General features: G+C 45.6%; 1 protein-coding gene across 1 annotated transcript in view; it reads left to right on the forward strand.

Moving 5' to 3' along the window:
• Nucleotides 1–21,109, forward strand: part of C2H4orf50 (chromosome 2 C4orf50 homolog) — a 170,355-nt gene that overhangs the window by 66,067 nt on the left and 83,179 nt on the right. The window contains exons 14-17 of the mRNA XM_090034492.1: nt 3,026–3,074; nt 5,198–5,328; nt 15,092–15,337; nt 16,536–16,950. Of these exons, the coding sequence (XP_089890618.1) occupies nt 3,026–3,074; nt 5,198–5,328; nt 15,092–15,337; nt 16,536–16,950 (841 nt within the window). The remainder of the gene's footprint in view (nt 1–3,025; nt 3,075–5,197; nt 5,329–15,091; nt 15,338–16,535; nt 16,951–21,109) is intronic.

Genomic DNA, 21,109 nt, shown 5'->3' on the forward strand with positions numbered 1-21,109 from the left:
GATAGTGCAGCTTGCCTTCACTCCAGAGACTTCAGTGGCGTTGCACTGTTTTACACTTGCCAAGTTTCTAGTCTCCATCAAAAACAGCAAAGAAGCCATCACTTTGAATTTTCTTGTTTTGATTAGTTAGTGTCACAGCCCAGTATTATGTATGTTAAGTGTTTTCCAGTGATAAGATAAATTTAGTTGAATGATTAAGCCATGCTTTTGATATCTTTGTTTAAATATTATGCTTTCTATAAATTGGTCTAATAAGCTCATGACCCCCTTGCCACCCCCCTCCAACACACTGACTCACTCTCTCCCTCTCCCTCTCCCTTTTTTAGAATCCAGATCTGAGTTTCACATTAAATGAAGCTCAGAGTTTTCCCACACTATATCCACCATGCAGAACTTTCCTTATGAATTAATTTACAGCTTTGAAGATGTTATAATTGAACAGAATAGCTGATTTCAATTTGTACATCTACAGACAGCATGCACTTCATTACAGTTAATATTTAAGTTCTATGTAAGATGGCTTAGAAAAGTTTGCATCACTTCTATTTTGTCAGAGTGGTAAGACAATGCCTGTCTGTTACGAACTTGAAGAGTTTAGGTAGGCAGAGGAAGAACTGCAGTTTACTGACAAACTATAATATGACTTCCTCCCAGAGCCCTCTTTGAAGTGAAGTGATAATTAAATGGATGGCTGAAATAATTAAACACAAAACATGACAAGCTTCTAAAAAAAATAGTAAAAAGCACGTATTTAGCAACTACTATGTAAGCTCCATGGTGCAGATATTGTTTTTGGCTTTGTGTTCAGATGGTAATTAGCACAATAGGGTCCTGTTTCATGACAGGGGCTGCTGGGCACAGTGGCAACACAAATAATGAATCATAAGACTCATACCATGTGGTCAGTCCCACTATTGATCCTTTTTGTTGCATCTCATTTGTGTGCTTCTGCTTTAAATGTTTTCCATTTAAATTGGAAAGTCTTTGGATCAGGGAGAGCTTCTCCTCTTGTTTGTTATGCACCTGGCATAATAATTACTGTTGTTGTCATTGTTTTTCCCAATAAAGGCTTTGGCTCAGATCCATAAACAGACTTGGGTACAGCAGTACCACTGTAGCAATGCCTAATTCGTAGGCATCTGCCTTAAGAGTTGAAATCCACAAATCTAAACAAGGGCCCTAAGGGTAGGATTCTGTCCCATCAATTAAATGTCTAAGTGGATGTAGGCACCTACGTCTGAATCTGTTCCACCCTGTTCAAGTCCCTGAAAATCCATAAATGCAGCTACTTTTGTGACACAATCTCATCTTATCCTTAAATCTGAGTCTCAGAAAAGCAGTAAAGAGGATGATGACTTGCCCACCTCTCTTGCAGTAACCGATTTGAGCAGGGTGGAATAGAATCAAAGCTGGGTGCCTAAGTGCACTGAGACCTCTAATAGGTAGAACAGACTGTTATTTGAAGTCCCTCTTGCAGTGCATGGGAAGTGATATGTGGCCTGGATTGGGATGCAGCTTGTTGAACAAAGGATAATAGCAAACAGGAAACAGCAAAGAGAGGGAGTGGCCTGAAGCACAGTCTCTTTTGGGCTACCTCTTGATGCGAGTTAAATATTTTTTTCTGAGACTTGGATTCACAGCCTAGATCCCTCTGAGACTGAGGTAACTCAGTTAGCCACATCTTATGAAATGGGAAAGTTAAATCTGCAACTTATAAAGTGGCTTAACAGTTAGATCATTTGCTGATGAAGTGGGAAACCTGGGTTCAATACCCAGTTCAGCTGTTGGAGTTCAAGCCTACATTTCTCAACTCTGAACAGAGTCCCTAAACTACCAGGCTACCAGCAAGATGGGGATAGGGGACTTTTGTTGAATATTCCCCTTCCCTTCTGTTGAATATTTGCTACCATGGAGATAGAAATACAAGATTTATGGAGCAAGGGGGAAGAGTAAGTGAGAAGCACCATGACTGTAGCTCAGTGATGAGGTCACTGTACTTGGAAACCTGGATTCCAGGATCACTTTTGCATTTTACATTAGAGTCATTGGTAAAAATTTATGAATAGTTCTGGGAACAAGGGTGAAACCCAGGTCCAAGTCCACCTCTCATCCACAGAAGTGCCCTCTGATATGAAACAAGGACCCTGGTGGAATTTTGACTGGGAGAAGTCTCTCTGAAGTTTTATGCTTTTCTAGAACTGCTTTTGAGCTAGCACAGGTACATTCAGTCCCTTATGCAGGACTGAGATGGTATCTTTAATCTAGCTTTGTGTAAGGCCAAGAATAGTGTCTGTCACCTTTCAAGGGACACAATGTTTTTCATGTTTCCCTGAATACTTTAAGATAGAATGCTCCAGGCAGGGAATGTGTCCAGCCAAAGAAGGGCTTTGTTTCGAAGGAAGGGGGAATAAATGAACAAAACAGCTGAGTCCACTTAGCTGGTGTGTTTGGAGATATCTTCTGGGCCCTCTGGGTTGAAACAAAGCTGTAGAACACAGCTTTATCTCTAAGAAACTTCCTTCCACTTCCCTGTGCATCATATTTGAATAACATAGATCCCAGCATTATATAACAAAATGTGTGCAAAAGGGTCAGAATTTGAGCTTTCCCAGAACATAGAGAGGAGAGCTAGTTTGGGTCTTGGATTCCCAGTGGAGCTGGGAGTGCTGCTGGTCACTCCAGGGAGCAGCTGAGTGCCTTGACAACCTTTTAAGGCCCAGATCCATCACAGAATCATGCCTCTAGTTATGACATTATAGAAACAGTCAGAGGTGACTTGTACTCAGTTTGGACCCCAGGGGAAACAAAGAGGGGAAAGAAGAGATGAGATTTTATTTTCAAATACCAGAAGACAAATCCATTGAGGGTGGATCTGTTATCCTTGACCTTCAAAAAGGGGATAAAAATAGTGAAGAGTACAAAATAAAATATGCATTAAAATATTGGTCATGGTGTCCTTTCTGGTGAAATATGAGATTCAGATAACCAGTTTGTTCGATAATTATTTTAATGTCTATTCTTACAGAGAGCATCCCAACAAATTACAGTGCCTGAAAAGACAGAATACAATCAAGGTTAGTAGCATGTTAAAGTAAAATGGCTTGTTGCTCAGGAAAGTTTAGAAACCGGTTTCTGACCACATATATAATACTGCAGATGTTTAGAAAAAGATTTTGCTGAGATAGGAAAGAGAGGAAGCTGTGTTGAGCATAAATGCATGGTAAAATGATACCCGTTTAGTTATTAAAGCACTTTTCTAAACATTTATTTTACTGATAAATGTTACCTCTTAGATTCTGACAAGGAAAAATGTGGATGCTTTTTCAGGACTTTTCAAAGTGTGATTTCAATTCTTTTGAAATAGTGAATGCTAAGGCCTGTTCCAACATATCTGGGCGTGCATAATTTGTAGAAATTTCATGAGAAGACGCAGTTAATTTAACAGAAAACTGAGGAAAGTAGAAAGAATATTGAAAACATTATGAAGGTCTAAAATGGACTAATAGAAAATGTTAGAATCTGGAAATGTGAAGTATAGCTTTTAGGGAAAAGTGTACATTTTCTAGGAGTATGTTAACCCCCCCTCCCCCCACACATAACGCAGTTTAGGACTGATTGTGGTCATGGTGAAGTATGTTATAAAACATTACTCTCAGTCCTGTCCTTTATGTCTTTTGAATAAAGCTTTTGGTTCTTTACCTGGACTTTAGATCAACAAAGAAGAGCCTTTCCCAGAGTATCCTTTCGTATGTAGTCCAGGGCATGGTTTTGGAAGTTTGGTCATTATTGTAAAGATACATGTATAGAACTTGCAGCCAGAAAAGCTCTTATATATCAATACTTCTGGAGTCCTTGTTATCCAGAGACACAAAACTGTCTGGACACTGAGAAATACAGAACAATGAAAAAGCCACTTCAAGTAGGTTTTTATTCAGAGTAGGGCCATCCAACGTCTGAATCCCTGGAGGCCACATTAGCAGGGCTGCATGACATGTGGGCCACACCAGATGGGTTGCCCTTTGCTGCACTGGCTGTGGCCCCTCCACTGCTGCCATGTACAGGTGCAATTCCCACCCTTACCCTCTGCATGCAGCCCAGAGTCACCCTCAGCCCCTCATGCTTCCTTGCCCCCTGGACTAGGGTGACCACCTTTTTAAAATGCAAAGGAGGTACACATGCCTGCCTCCCCCTCAACACCCTGCCCCCGCGCCCACCCCCACTAGAGCCAAGCAGAGCCAAGGCAGATACGGGCTCCCTGCCCTGCTGCCCTTTCCCTGGAAGCCCTGTGATGGCCGTGTAGCCCACCCAGTAGCAGTGGCTCATGGCCATTGGGGCACAACTCCATGCTGCCACCACCCTGGCTAGGCCAGGCAGGTAGGGGGATGCATCATCATGGCAGTGCTGGGCTCTTGAGGGAAGCGGAGAAGAGCAGGGAGCCCAGAGCCAGCAGCAGGTGGCCCACATCTGCCCCTGCCCTGCACACAAATCAGGGGGGCACATGGCCCCCCAGGCCTCTCTTCCTGGGGGTGGTGTACAGTGGTGGGGAGCTGCCCTCCCCCACACCTGGATGAGCCACCTATGGCTCTGTCCTGCTCCCTGCCCTGGCCTTGGGATCCATGCACTGCCCTGGCTGGGCAGCCCCCACAGTCCTTGCCCCATTCCATCGCTCACCATGGGGGTGTTGATCTGCACCCCCCCCCGCATGTCCCCTCCATTCCCATAGACTTACCTGCAAGGAGCTGCTCTCCACACTGCCCAGTTCTTTCCCAACCACATGCACATGGTGCCCCCTGCATCCCATTCCTGGCAGCCCCAAGCAGCCCTTTGCAGGCTGGAACACTGCCAGCCTGCAAGGGGAAACCTGGATCCCTGCATGATGCTGTGAATCTGGGACAAACGCTGTCCCAGAGTCATGCACCCCAGAACTGGGACTTGATGATCCCATTCCAGGACTGTCCCACACAATTAGGGGTGTGTGGTTGCCCTACCCTGGACAAGGCCAGCAATCAGCAGCAGGGGAAAGGAGAGAGAGCCCAGAGACTCTGGATGCTTTTGCTGTTGAGTGAGAGCTGGGGCTGCAACCTAACCACTCATGGCTCACAGGCTGCCAGCTGGACTGCTCTGATTTGGAGCAAAAGAAAACAAACATAGGGTGACTACAAAGCTTTAAAGAGTTGATTTTTTTTTTTCCTGGTAGCCTCAAAGATTTCCTTGCCTTCTGAAGAGGACCATGATTTGTCTTTGTGTGGGTCACTGAATTCCAGAGTCTGCACCACTGCAGCTAACTTTCAGCCATCGCAAGAGATGCCTCAGACTGCGCCTCCTGTAGTGAGTAAATTCTCATCAAATAATTTTAGATGCAATCACTTCATGTCTCAAAGCATTTCATCACTGCCCTTCGCAATCTCTCCATCCGTTTCAGCCTGCCTGCATTCTAATGTGGTACCAGGCAGATGTGCTGCATCCAAAGCCTTTGTTCGGATGGTTAGGTTTTCTAGAGCATGTCCCCAGCTTCCCTGGGAGTTGGTCAGAATTTTTAATCTGTCTCTCAGCTGCCAGGGGAAGGTGTTTTGTCTCTGGGGTCCTGGGTAGATGAGATTTAGCCATTAGCTTCTTTCATGGCTTAGTGCTCAACCTCGAGTGAATGAGCTAAGGGCCCAGCTGCTTCTCATGGGAGCGGTGTCTTCACTGGGCACATTGCAACATTAGGCAGCACTGTAACCACAATACAAACCTTTTGAGTGCATAAGGGGAAAGAGAGAAAGCCTGGAGGACAGAAGAGGGTTGAACTCCAAAGTTGAAAGCTAGAATGGGGTAAGAAAAGTTAATGTTCCTCATGCACTTGCCTTCCCCCAGAGAGGGAAAATGGTGTCTTGCAATGTGTTTTTTGAATTTCTCTGTGGGCCTATGGCACAGTACAGCTTACCCTTTGGACAGCAAAAAGAGTCTACAAACCATATATGCTTTTCCCTCCCATGCCTAGGAATTGTATTTTAGCACATAGTTTATCAGTATGCTTGTTATATCAATCACAATTATGACCTCATGAGAAAAGGGGAAGAAGGTCCTTTGCCCTTATGAATGTGCACAATTTTACCCCATCTTATGCATATCAGTTATGTCCAGGGTAGAACAATGTTTTTAGATTAAGTATGCTTGATAACAGTTTGCAGCCTGGATTATCAAAGTGTCTGTGTTTCTTGAGCTGAATAGTTAGCCTAATGGGATTGCCACTGAAGCTCAGATCTGGATTAATTCTGGAAATTAAAAGAAAAAAATGCCACCTTGAACTGGAATGTATACATTCTCACAAGGTACTCAGTGTACCAGTGTAACACTATGTGTTCAAGAAGACCAAGGCAGAATTGCTCTAAGTTTTGAGCTTTACTCTAAGCACACAAGGGTAGGCTGGGATTGAATAGAACAGAAGGTAGCCCCTTCATGTGGGGTGGGGATCAGGGACAGGGCCAGGGTTCGGAGCCTGCCTGCATTGGCTGAAGCCAAAAAGTTGGGGGAGCGGGGGGCACTCTCACATGCCTCACAGTATGCCCCATGGGCTCCCTGGGCAGCCAAAGACTCCTGAATGGTGCCATCCCTGATTGGCTGCTGGGCATGGGCCACCACAGCCTCAATCCCCTGCCATTGTGGCTTGCATGTGTCTGTGTCCTGGTCTGCACACACCTTGCAATGGTGCCTGCCACCTGTGCCCAAGCAGGGAGACTTAAGAGCTGCGGTGAGTCCTGCTGATTGCCCAGTGCGAGTCTCACTGGAGGCTGTTGGGACATCATGGCTGCCCAGCTGGACCTCATGTGGGAGCTGCTTACCATGGCATGCACCCTCATGGCCATGAGCCACGAGCCAGCAATCTTGTGTATGGCCACCCAGCACGCCCTATGACTGCCAACTCTCCAGGACTGGGCCACTGACTTTCAGCTGGACTTCCAGCTCCACATCTTGTGCAACTCCCCACTCCTTGGGTGGGCCCTCAGCATGTGCCTTCACATGGATAAGGAGAACCAGGCATAACTTATAATCTTGGCATGGGTCCTCCACACTATCTTTGAGACCGGGGGAGTGTCTTCCATGAATCCTGGGCCAAAATGTCGACTGGGCCTGGCACCACAGGTACATATGGCACAGGGATGGGGCAGAGGGCAAGACCCCCTACTGATATTGGTGGCCCTGGCCCCGCACAGTGGCAGGCTGTCTGGATCCGTGAAGCCCTGACCATCTAGATCCTCACCCTTGTGGACCTGGAACCCTCTCTAGATGAGTAGGGCCAGAGGGCTTTGAATGCCCCCTCCCTGTCACTGCACAATAGGTCTCTTGCCCCAGGCTTCTCTGACCTTGCATCCCAGGCAGTGCTGCCCATGACCCAGGCTCCCTGGGCACCATTCCCCTTTCCCTCTCCCTCCCCAATCCCTACCAATGGCAAACACAAGGGTGTGGGGGAACATGGCATGAGGAAGAGACGTGCCTTGATTTAATAAAACATTGCAGCTGCCAAAACTTGTGTGTTTAATAAAGAAAACTTGTTGAACATTGCCCATGACAGAACTTGGTCCCTCTTCCAAATTAATACAAACCAGAAGAATTTTGGAGGAGGTGAGGTTGGGGGGGTGGGGAGGGATTGAGAGGGGCAAAAGAACCTGGAAAGGTGGTTGGAGGGGAAGAGGAGTCAGGGACATTGCTCCAGGGGCTGAACTCAACAAACGCAAGACCTTGGAGGCAGGGGGGAATGGGGCAGGGGGACTTTTGACCTGGCACTTACTTTTAGGGACGGGAGTGAAAACCAAGGACTTCTACGTGTAGGATCTGGACAGCCGTGTGATCCTGTACCTACTGTCAGTCTGAGAGGGCCTTGGGGCAGAAGGGTGTTGCTGGTCTGGTGTGGGGGAGGCCCTATGTGGTGGGAAGCATCACCATAGTAGGTGCTGTGGATTCTTTGCTCTCCCACATGGGATACCCAGGTGCTTAGTTCCTACCCCCGGGGCCATGGTTTCCCCTTTGAGGATCATGGACCCACTGCCTTGCCCATGCCTGAAGTTCATGCCAGAGAGCTGGTCCAAACCTGGGGGCTGCCTATCCTCACCATGGCTGCACCACTCCCCCTGACTGGGACCTGATCCAGGAATGGGACCATGGGGAGCAGAAGACCTCCCCACCTTGGGCCTCCTGGCTGGCAGGTGGACAAGCTGTGGGCTCTGCTGCCAGAAGATATCCTGGTGGCAGTCTGATCTAGCAGACTGGGGAGCTATGCTTTCCCCCTGCTTCTCCCTGCAATAAGCCATGCTGGGTGCCTTCTTGGCTCCTTGGATCATGGGTCAGCAGGTCCCACACACCACATCTCCTGTGCTGACAGCTGCTTTCCCCCCCGTCCCCATCTCCCAGTCAGGCACAGTGGGGAATGTTCCTTCACTGCCATCATCCTGAGGTCCCCTTCCTTAGACTCCCATTCCTGTTACCCCATGGAAGAGTCCCTGGAGTGGGTGCGGCATGCTCTGCGGGGCTGGGCGGCAGCCTGTCTTGCCACTCCATGGGAGCCAGTCAGGGATGTCATATGTGGGCCCCAAGCAGTCCAGAGCCCTGTGCATGAACTTCCTATCCTAGCGCTGCGACTCTCTCAACTCCGCTGTGCTGCAGGTTGTCTCCTCCAAAGAGTGGATGGCAATCTGGAGTCCCTGGTCATGTGACTTGATAGGCTGGGTGTAAGCACACCCTAGCCTGTCCATTCCCCCCCGTCATGTCCTGGGTCATTCTTTGTCCCAGTCTTGCAGCCCCTGGTGCCAGCAGTCCATGGTTCACACTCGGAGCTTTTTACCCTTTGCCTGCTGAGTTCAATAAATGCTATCATTGCCTTTCCACGGGTGTTTTGGAGGGAGGGGGAGTTGTTTATGCACAAGTGCTTGGGGTAGCCTTGCTAAGGCTCGATTGTCTCATGAAGTGCAGCATGGCCTTGAGAGGTATGGCAAGGAGGAGTCAATTAAGCAGATTTATAATTTATGTATAGGGTAGGTGATGGTCTGTGAGGGAGTGGGTAAAAGGCTGGAAGGTGGATGGAAGGACTGGAGGATGCTTGGTGTCGTTCCCAGTGTGTGGCTTTTGCTCTCACTTCAGCTGCCTTTGCTCCTGCATCACCTGGGCTCTGCTGTTCAGGTCACTTCCACAATCTCAAAATTCCCAGGGCCTTCCAGCAGCACCATATGATTCTGGCAATGCCCCATGCTTCATCTGGCCTGTAAATTTCAAGGGTCCTTGATCTACACCATAGAGGCAGCTGGCCACGCCCCAGCGGGTCCTGAAATGGCCAAAAAACCTTTCAGCGCAAGGTGCCCACGGGCTGAGTACCTTCCAGCAGTACCCGAGCCACGGAGGCCATGTGGTTGGCTCCATGCAAGCTCAGAGCTGATCTCCTGGTCCCTGCCAACTGGCTCCTGTGCAGGGGGAGAGGAGAGAGCCTTGCCTGGTCCTGGGGCTCCCTGGAAGGGTGTGCGTGTGCCTGGGTCATGTCTGTGCATGGTGGGGGTTCACCCAGGCTCTGTGTCAGTTCCATGGGCTGCTTCATGAGGACTGTGGGGAGGGATGCAGCCCAGAGATGGGGGTGGCCCACTGCCAGGTCTGGTATAGGGACAGAGATCACTTTCCCCCTCCCCTCCTTTGCTGGGCTGCAGCTCACAGCTAGCCATGAACTATGTATAAAATTATGTGCAACAGAGGTAAATTTAAGTTGAACTAAGGATATTTTAAGAGCAAGTGTACAAAACTGAGCTTCTGAATATGTCTTGCATCCTATCAAGGACTTGTTGTGCAGATCCTGTTCTTAACAACGCTTTATTTTAAAGGCTCCAAAGATATGTGGAGTAAATACCAGTTTTTCAGACCCCTTCATATTTTCAGTGTCCTCTGGTGCTGGTAGCACTCAGATATTCCTGCTACAGACACACTTGGATGCTCATCTGTGGCTCCATGGCTAAGGAGAGCTTTATGAAATTAACAGGAAAAACAGCTCAAGTTACTGGTTTTATTTCTGCAAGAATTTTATGTTGTTATGTACAAAGAAATCTGTACATAAGATTTTTGAGATTGGCTGCTATTACAAACATGGGAAAGTAGCTTTGGACTTCTCCTACTATTTCACCCGGGCAGATATTTCACAATAAGGCTAGGATGGAGATCACTGCTTCAGGTTACTGTATGATTAAGTTGCATTAGATATCAGTTTCTCTACACAAAATGTGGGATACAGCCTTCCATAGAACAGAAAACGTTGGTTCATAGAACATGATGAGTGAAGTGTGGGCAGACTGCATTTAAGACAAGAGCACAGAGAAACAAAGGTTGTGTCTTTGTTGGCAACTACTAGTGTCTGAAAAGGCTACATTTCTACTTGCTAAAGAATATTGAGAACAAAATTAACAAACAAGATCGGCATCATGGTTCAGAAATGTTGGTGGAGAGATCTCTAATCTCTGCTGCCAAGAAGGTGAGATCTAGCAAAGGAATGTTAAAGCCCCAGAAATAAAACTGCAGGAAGTATCTAAATCTCATCGGTTCCAATTTCCTATGCGTGGGATGAGCCTGGTGCACATCTATCTTGGGGGGAGCACATGCTGACCCTTCCTGCAGCCAATAGGTGGAAAATTCAATCAAAATCCAAATGTCTCTTTTCTGTGGTGTAGTTCAGAGCCTGACAGTCCTTGGTAGCAACATGGGCATAGGAGGGGGGAATTTTAGGGGAGTGGTAGAGACAAGATTCCCCCCCGCCCCCAAACCATTGCAAAGATGCTAGGGCTTCAGGAGGGTGGCCCTGTATGTCTCTTGGCTTCCTAACTTCTGTACAGATATTAGGGAATCTACTGGGTTTAGATGGGGAAATAAAAGCACAGCTGCTTCTTTTGCAGGCAGCAGACTGGGAATGCAGAGAGAGAATTTCCTGTCCTGCCATTGGAGAATGTCAGGTGTTTCCTAATGGGAACATCATAATAGATTCTGTCTCCCAGAGGGCTTTTGTGTTTTACTGAGTGGCTCTAAGAAAGCAACACTACATTAAGGAAAGCAAGACCGTTGGATATTATTATTCATGTTAGCCAGGAAAAATGACTGTGGTAAAATGGTGACTAATAAAACAAACGATGTGGGAGCTTGGCAAAAAAGAGTTCCTGGAGCTAGGTGTGCTCTAACCTAGAGCATTGTACTCTGATACCACATCCATCCAGGGTTATCTTAGAGTGGGATCTGACATTTTTACAGCTCTCTGTGACCTGACCATCTGTTCGGTTATGGCTGTAGAGCATTTTTTGCGAGTTTATCGTGCACTAAGTGTAATGTCTGTGCCTAGTCTATGTGATCATATTTATAATTTGGTAGGAAAGCATGTAGTGTGCATGCTTTGTGTCTGGATTCAGCGCATAAAACCCTGTCTAATAAACCTCCGGTGAACCTACATGCTAGCACAATCCGTGAGAATCCTGCTGCTACTGATGCCATCCTGAAGACTATGTATGCATTTGACATAATCTTGGATACTATCATTCATCCTGATATCCTTAAGAAACTCATATTTGAATAACATACTGGAAAAAAGTGGGGCAGGTCTGAAGCAACTGGAGGCTGGGTCCTCCAGAGAATCTGCATGCTATCGGGCCAGGCAGCCTTCTGCCTCCATGGAGCTGGCCCAGCGTGCTGGTGTGAAGGGCATATGGAGGCAGGACCTGGCCCAGCCTGGCCTGATGCACTGGCTGAGCCAAGCAGTCTTGTACCAGGTGTAGACCCTGGGTCTGAGGTGGTGCTGTGCTGCCAGGGGTCTCTGCCAGCAGTGGGTCGTGAGTGCCCCAGTGGCTGCTGCTGCTCCTATAGGGGAAGTGGGCTGTGTGGGGTGGGGGGGAGAGTAGGTGGGGAACCCCCACACAGTCTCCCCACACCCACAAACTCCTCCACAATACACCCTCAAACCAACCCCACAGCCCCAAACCACTCCCGCAAATCCTGCACTACATATCCACCCACAAAACCCACACCACCCCAAACACTTGCACAAGCCCCACACCACCCCCACAAATCCTAGACACACCCCTATATCCATCCAAAAAACCCCTAATCCTACCCACAAACCCAGCACCTCTGATGCACACCTTCCTCCCCAGCCCCACATCGCTCTCCCCCACCAAATCTCACACCCTGTATGCCCGGCTGCCAGATGGGATGGGACAGGCCCTGTGCTAAACCCACACTGGTGCTAGGACATGCGGACCCAGACCTGGGGGCTTCTGGTCTCAGGAACCACTTGGGGGTGTGATGGGCTGGGGGGTTAGAGGTGGCAGCAGAGGTGTGTGTGAGAAAGAGATAGGGGTTGGGGATGGGGGAGCATTCTGGATAGCAGAGGCTGCCAGGGCTGGGCTTGGAGCTGTCCTGCCCCCCTAGAGCAGGCTGTGCTGGGGGAGGCCAGCCTGGAAGGGAAGGGGCTTGCTCAGCCCAGTCCCTGAGCCCCAGTCAAGGTTTTCTCAGGAATTGTATGGGGATCACCAGGGCATGGGCACAGGGAGAACAGTAAGGGCTGACACTGCTCAGAGCCATAAAGCAGTGGGTGGAACAGCTGCTGCTGACTCATGTCTTGGTGCTGGGATGGAGCTGCTGCCAGGAGGGAGCTGGTGGGGGCAGGCAGGGGCTGCAGGGCAGGAGTGAGGGGCCCTGGCATGGCTGTGGTTTGGGAGTGAGGGGCAACAGCAGGGGCATGGCACTGGCATATCAGTGCTGCTAAGCACCCCACGTCCTGGTGAGTGAAGGGGGCAGGGGCAACTCTGATTTTTCTATGATAAACAATCAAAAAGCAGATGCCAAGTGCATAGATATTTAGAATTCATTTTATTATGATGACAGATGCACTGGTAGGCTTCCAAATTGCTTTAAAATTGTAAATATATCAATAAAATATTGCCTAACTAATCTCTCTCTATACAGTGGTGTTTCATTTTAATTGTGCAAGAACATGGATTTGGGGTATTTTAATGAGAGAATTTGGGGGGGGGGGGGTTATTAGGGAATTTGCAATGTTTAAACAGGAAACACCAGGATCTATGTTAGTGAGGCAAGAGGTAGGACCCTGGCAGACGAGCCTGCCCAGGGCCAGCACTGGGGACCCAGCTGGAGGGCAGACAAGGTGGCTGACCTCCTGGCCATTTGGGGCCAGAAGGACAAGCTTTGATTGTTCAAAGTGGGCCACCTCAAGGAGTGCATCTTCTGGGCAATAGCTGCCCAGATGGCAGAGCAGGGACACCAAAAGACAAGATAGTAGTGCTGCCTGAAGGCCAGCTGTGCAGCTACAGCCCACTGGCAGCTGATCCAGAGGCACAGGATGCTCTGCTGCAGTGATCGCAGCACAGCCCAGGTGGCCATGCAGTCCCCGTCTGGGTCTGGCAGGCGTGCAGCCAGCAGGTGCAAGGGTGTGGATGCTGTTGCAGGTCACAGCCAGGCAGCAGCCCCCACTGCCAGACTGCTGTGGTGGGTAGGGGGTGCAGGGGCACCCCTATCTAAGTTAGGGCTGTTTCAGCAGTCTTGCTGGCACAAGGGGCTAGTGTCCTCTGTCTCCCCCACTTCTTCCTCCTGCAGCCTTCCTATCTCCCCACTACCTGCACTCCCCACCCCCAGCTCCACATCATCTCTGCCCCTTCCCTTCTGCTCCCCTCAGTCTCTGCCTCTTTCCACCCCACTCCCCAGTCTCGTCCTCTTTCCTACCCATTCCTCACAGTTCATATCTCTCTCCCTTCCCCCCTGTACTGCCAGATGCTCCTTGGGATGTATTCCCTCCCCATGGAAGTGCAGCCCTTGCCAGCTGTGCAGCAGTATCAGCACTGCTGATGCTGAGCAGGGGACAGTTCCATGTACTCCATGTCTAGCTGTGCCTGACAGTAAGAGAAGGGGCACTGGGGGGATGCAGAAGCTATAAAGAGCAAGTGGAAGAAGGGACGGGTGGCTGCTGTGGGTCTGACTATGGCCCCGCCTACACTTCTCCCTCTCCCCCTCCCCCCCCCAGCTTTGTATGCAAATCTAAGACAAGAGGCTTTTCTTCCCACGCTGATTGCAGGGAGTTGGGGTACTTCATCTTAGAGTCAAGTAAATATGGTAGTGTTCTTCCAAGGTTTTTGGTGTCTCTTTTGTTTTTGTTTTCTGGATTGATACAAATGGCTAGAGAGGGCTGGTTTACAGCTCTCCGTAGACTTCAGTACCTAAAAGAAAAATAACGTGTTAACTTCTCAGAACCTTTAAAACTGTCTTACATGCTATAAGCTACAAATATTTGCTACAGTGATTGAGAACTCTGTCTTTGAAGGGTGTTTATTTCAGAAACTAATGAAGTAGTTTTTTAATATTTCTATGCCATCACATGAGTGTGCTTCGTTATAACAACTTACTCATCATGGGTATGATGTAGAGCCAGGGCTGTGCCGGGGGGGAGGAGTGGGGTGGCAAATCAGGCCAACTGCCCTAGGCCATGTGCTTTGGTCTGTGCCACATAGGTGCTGCCGGCTCTGCTGCCACTGCTGCTGCTGACTCCAGCCATTCAGCGCCCCCCCCCCGCCCCACATACCCCTAGGGACGGCTCTGTGCAGAGCCCATTGAAATTAATAGAAAATCTCTAATTGGATCCATTAGAATGAAAAATAATACCAAGGATGCAAGCTCTATAAACAAAACCAGATCAAGGGATTTCTTTTTGTTACTTCTTTATATTTTAGTAGGAGAACTATGGTTGTATTCACCGAGGTATTTTTTGGGGGGGGGAGGGGGGATGCGGACAGTGCAACGAGTTTCTAGCAGCTATCAGGAGCCATGATTGTACTCTAGTGAGTGAGATTGTCATTCCAGGACACAATCAAAGTATTATCTCTTTGGGACTTCAACATATTCACGATATAATATATTCATAATATAATCTTCTTTTAGGTTTCTGTAAATGTTGCTACAGCAAATTTGATTCTTGTAACTATTCTTGCAGCATGTTTAATTGAAGTGATGACTTCTACTCAAAAACTAACCATTATTATTTGAAACTTTGTTGAAACTGAATTAGTGATAACAGCATTCTTGGTTGCAGTTACTAGGTTCTGATGCAGATACTTCATGGGTCAATGGACTGCCGCATAATCACGGGCTGTACCATGCTGAAGTGACTGGGGAGGAGAGGCCATCTCCTGGCAGCTTTCAGCAGGAAGCAGATGACATCCACTGTTTTCACACCACTCAAATCAAATGCACTACTTCTTCTTTAAAATTAACCAGCCCAGAGAGGATTATAGCCTTGCATCGGGAACTTAGACAAAACCATCACAGTAATTACCAGGTCAATAAATCACATTCATAGTTTTTAATTTAATGAGATCTATGTTTCTTAGGAGTCATTTTATAGATTACATAAATATTTAAATCGTCTTTTGAAAATGTATATTTTATTAGTAGTTAGGACAGTCTGAAGAAAAATAACACTTAGGGTTTTTTCTGTTATGAAGATCTTACCAATTCATCAAGAACTGATAGTAGCTCTTAGAGTATATGGGGGAGAATCTAGGATTTATTTTCACCCTTGCAACCAAGATCAGCTTTGGAAATTGCAGTATTGTGAGAAATACTGATATTCCAAAACCTATTTAATGTGTAAAAGTGACCTACCTTTTTCTTTCTTTCTTCTCTTCCCCCACTTTTTTTTAATGATCCAATTATTCTTGTGCCTTGAAGTTCTTTATAGTAATTTCCATTAACTGCAGGAATCCTGTTAAGGACAGAGTGGATCAATTGCAATTGCATTTGTGACAGTCTGCTGGTAAACTAACAGGCAGTAGATTTTATCTTCTTTGAGGCAATACAACCGTCTCTTAACTGTTTAGGAAGATGAGAGATTTCTTGAGCAAAATTAAAGAATCCAGTCATTGATGTAGCCAGCCATACCAGATCTCATGACATTTCTCTGTTGAACTTTCATGGTAACCTGAGAATAATTAAGTGAAACCAACAGACAGAAGCATTTTATGACAGCCATTGACAGTAGCGTGTGTTCCAAATGTGTATTTTCTATGTAAAAATCTACCTCTTACGTTAGCAGTAGAGTATCATATGAATCATTCTGATAATATTTTATGAAAGAAAAACCAACATAAACAGGCTGATTTTAGTGCTACCCCTGCCTGGTAGAAGTCTTCAGTACATGGATAGAAGTGGTCAGTGACACTACTACCTCCACCACCACCGTCATTATCAATTTTACTTAGTGGAGATGGCAACAAAAATGTAGGTGTTTCAGGTCATCTATTCTAAGTCCGTTACAGTATAGAGAAGTTCTTGTTATATATTACATTAACTTCAGTTCAATTCCACTGAAAGCATAATATAAACCTCGTTTACAGTAAAATGAAAAAATCCTGCTGACATCAGTTGTAATATGCACAGAACCGTGTAGTCCATTTCACTCCTATCTTTATATCTTTGTAGATGCATTTATTGTTATGAACAGTGAGAAGTTACATATTTGTTTCTCCTCTCCTCAGATACCTCCATTTAACTCTTTCAGTTCAAATTTGAAGGCTGACTGCAGTTTGCGGTCTCATGGCCAAGCTGTGACTTCCTGGGACACAAGGTCAAAGGTGAACAGTACACTGAATTTTTCAGAACATCGCCCTTCCCATGCCATAAAGGAGAGGGACCATTTGTTACAATGTGATGACGTATTCCAGAGTCAAACAGGAAATCAGCATGCAGGTGCTGTTCCCCAGGGAAGGAAAAAGAAAAATGCCATTATGAGTAACACATGGATCTCTAGAGAAAAAACAGATGGCTCAAACTCAGCTACCGCAGCAAAAAGCTATTTGTCAGACATGTTGTCAGCAAGTAATAAAGGTCGAAATCCTGTGGGGAAGAAATCAGATGCATTGGAAAGAGTAAAATCCTCAGAAATGAAGCAAGGTAAAGAGCGTTCATGACATGATTTTCCCATTGTTATAAAAAAAAAAAAAAAATCTTTGTTGCAGCTCTTTGTTAGACAAAATCATTTGAGGGAATTTTTCAACTTAAAAATCTTTTTTTTTTTTAAAACAAATGAGTTTCCTTTCCTCTGTAAATAATGACTGTTTCTGTTACACAAATGTTAATTGCAAATTTTAATGAAAAATTGTCATTTTCTGGCCCATCTGAAACCATTCAGACACAATTTTCAACATCCAAATAACTTTCCAGTTTTCTGCCTGGTGTTTGTTTACTATTTTTCATTTCTCTCAGCTTGGACTGTGAAAATCAACTGAAAATCATTTTCTATTATTACGCATTGTTTCAATGGACACTGACAAATGGTATAGAAGAGTCTGTTTGCTGAATGCTTCTTTGCAATTTAAGATAATGCGTTATGGACTTAGGTTCCCTAAACTGAAAATCTAAATTTTGGATTACTGATGCAGTCGTATCTTAAATTTTAATTTTTCCCTATCAAGCTGAATGATAAAGAAAGTAATAGGTAGGATATTCCTCTTTGTGTGAGACGTTGCTAAATATCACTGTATGACTGGTCTAGTTGCTACCTAAGCCCATTTTTCCTATTGTAGAGCTTACCCACTCAAATAGTGTCATTGGCTGTGATAGGATTAGTTTGAACACGGAGTTTTCAGTAATGTAATTGGGGGGGTGAGGGTTCACATCTGGCTCCAAGTTATCTCTTCACCTACATATGTCAAAGTTAGACTTCAGAAGCTCCATTTTATCATTCCTACATTACAGCTTGTTTCCCTTCTTCTGCATTACTTATCCATAGTACTTTGAAGAGATGCATAAAAACAGAGAAACATGTGAATTAGTCAGCAAAGGAGATCAGTTCTCCTTCTGGATTTTATAATCAGAGCTTGACATGGCATGTGAATGAATGCTATTAAAGAAGCTAGAATAGAAGGATTCAATCCAGAAGGAGGATAGAATGATTTGGTGGAATAACTTTAATTAGCATTTGGAAAGCCGTATTTTACAAGACATGACTAAACGTTTCACAAGCTTCCATTAGATCTTGTATACCAGGGAATTTCAGAAAAAATTCTACCAGCACTAACACCAGCTTTAGCATCTTTGTAGCAGGTTAAACAATGAACGTGATGGTCAAAGTGACAAAGCCAGTGAAGACTAGTTTATATTGGGCTCCCACCGAAGTTAAGACTGGTGACGTTCTCAGTTACAGGATGTTCCTGAACTGGCCAAAGCAGTCATCAACTATCTTGAATAGGCCATGGATCACGTCTGATGTGGACTGGGTGGATTTGGTGGCACATCAGTGATGGGGGACTTTCCCTTTAACTGGGAGCTGCGCCTATGCTGTCATGGCTTCTTCCAACATCCCCCCTCCCACCTCTCTGGCTATGTGTAGGGTCAGTTTCCAACTGGTGAGGGGCTGCACTGGGACTGGGGAGCTGCAAATTGCATCTCCTGGGGCCAAGGGGTGCTCTCCTACCTCACCCCGTCTCCCAGATGTGGCACGGGCGCAGCTGAAAGCTGCATGGACCCAACACAACTCCTAAACCTGCACCCATGCCAGGGTTTGGCAGTGAGCAGCTGTGTTAGGGTTGTGGCAGGGTGAGGAAGGGGTACAAGAGATACAGGGAGAAAGTAGCAATGGTGTGGGTGCAGGCAGAGCAGCTGTGCCCATGCTGGAGCTGGGAAGTTAGGGGTGGCTAAAGTTAAGTGGCGGTTTGCAGGTCCTTGTCCATGGCACAGCTTCCCCACCAGCAAGAAGCTGAGCCCACATGCAGCCAGGGAGCAAGATAGGGGCTAGGAGAAACATATGTGAAGGCAAAACCCTTCAGCTCCACAGGTCAGATCCAGTGGCTCAGTGGGCTGAACTGTCTGTATGTTGCTAACCCCTGGGCTAGTGGAATTGCTGGAATCCTTGTATTCTTTTCACAAGTGTCATATATTACTTTCTGTGTCCCCCCGTTGTAACCAGGTGAATACTCTACTCTTTCTTTTGCCCCTCAGAGGTCAGAAATAAATGGGCACTGACTGGTTGTGAGGACACATTAATATGCACATTTACAGGGCTCATGTTCTCATTGGGGAGCATCTGTTTTTCACTTGGGAAGGCAAAGGTGCAATTACTCGTGGTGATAGTTGAACTGGTCCTTGTTTGGCACCTTTTTATAATGAATACACTCCAGCTGCCAAGGGAAAAGTAGAACAATATTTCAGTGTACTCCCCAGACAGACAACATCCCTTTCGGGACTTCAAAATTCAGGCTCACACTATTGAGGGTAAAATCAGTGCTTTGCTCTTCCTAATGCTTAGCCAGCAATTGTATAGACATGTGCATGCAGTAGTAAGACACGAGACTGTTTGGTTTAATGATTTAATGTGTTTTCGGGTGGGAGAACAAGTGTATATATTTAAAATGACAACATGTGCATTGGGCAAATAATAAAACCATGCAGAGTGTGGCAGTCATTTCTATTGTAGCTTTGCTTTCCTGATATAATCCATGAGATGTGGACGTCAGTTGTAAATAATGCTCCTATTGGCCAGATCCTGCTGTATTAAACAATACTGGGACAAACCAGTTGGCTTTATTATTCCACAAGACAGGCCTGTTCTTGGCAATAGAAGCATAGTATTGAAAGGTAGTATTGGATCGTTAAGGTTCAGGTGTTACAATCAAATCAGATAATCCTGCTCATCAACTCTCATTTTCCATCTGAAAGCTAAACAGGCTTTTGCCCCCTCTACCCTTATTGGAAGTAGTTATAGGGACTAATTGCACAAGTAAGGTTACTTATCAATGTATGGCATATATGGTGGAATAGACGCTAGTAACCATTTCCACCCAAGATCATCACCACATTTCAACACAATCATCAAATGATGCTTAAAGCAAATGGGTGAATCCAACTAATAAAAGATGAGGTCTTCTTAGAAAGGCCCTTTGTCAGTTAAATGTCCATGATTCCAAATATCTTAAAAGTACATGGCAACCACATTATTGCTAAATACAAAATGGACCTGCCATTAATCCTTTTGAGCTAATGCTTACAAATGTATTCTTTTAAAAATGTTGAAAAAAATGTAACATTTCAGAGATGGTGATAGAAAAAGTCAATTTTTTTTTTAATAGCAGCAAAATAAGGAGAGGCATTTTTTACTGAAAATATATATTTCTTCTCCCTCTTTCACCTTGTGTACTACCAATTGATTGAGCAAGTTAGAAATTATAAATCAGATGTGTGTCAAATTATTAAAATATATGTATACACACATAGTTATATGAACACATGCACACACTGTTTGTTGAGTTAATACATGAAGAGGAAATGATGCATTACCTCAATAAATAGCATCCTTCAGAATCTATAAATACAACAATTATTACATATGGAAGTCAGTTTCAAGTTGTGTCGATGGTAGGCCAGATGGTCTATGTGTTGGTGTCCTGTCAAGATGATGCCTTCAGGGAATCTGAGTCTACAACTGAGTCTTGGTGAACTATTTGTATAGAATAATTTAATGACAATTAATGCTTTATTCTGTGTGAATTTACCCAGCTTTGATTTTTATTGAAATTGTTCAAACACATTACCTAAACACATTGTCACAGATTGCTCTTAAAAGATTTGCTTTGAGTCTTCAGCTATTCTCCATTTGTGATATGTGGTCTGTGATCGGTCATTTAAGTCAAATGGCATTTGTTATTTGTAGCATTTGCTCCCAGATGGAAGTTTATAGATGGAAAGCAAATGGGCCCCAATATCTCCATGCAAACATTTCCAGCATACGCTACATACAAATATGTATTCCAGAGACTTTCATTTCCTGCTCAAATTCTTCCATGCAAAAACAAGTCATACAAAAGTTCACAGAAAACAAACAAACAGTTGATGGCACCAGATTAAATGAATGCTCTTGAACATATTTCTGCAATAGTTGCCCAGCTTATATTTGTTGCTACTCTTGAGATTCCTGGACTTAATGCCAAAGCATCTGTTAATGGCAAACTCCTTTTTTAACAAAAGCCTTATATATAAATATAATCTAAGTACAGTGTAAAGTCCATAATGGTGCAACATGCTATGTATAAGGTATTTATAGGTGGAAGGGGTAAGT

Source organism: Crocodylus siamensis, chromosome 2, assembly GCF_052110815.1.
Source record: "Crocodylus siamensis isolate JL-2025a chromosome 2, ASM5211081v1, whole genome shotgun sequence".
NCBI classification, from domain to species: Eukaryota; Metazoa; Chordata; order Crocodylia; family Crocodylidae; genus Crocodylus; species Crocodylus siamensis.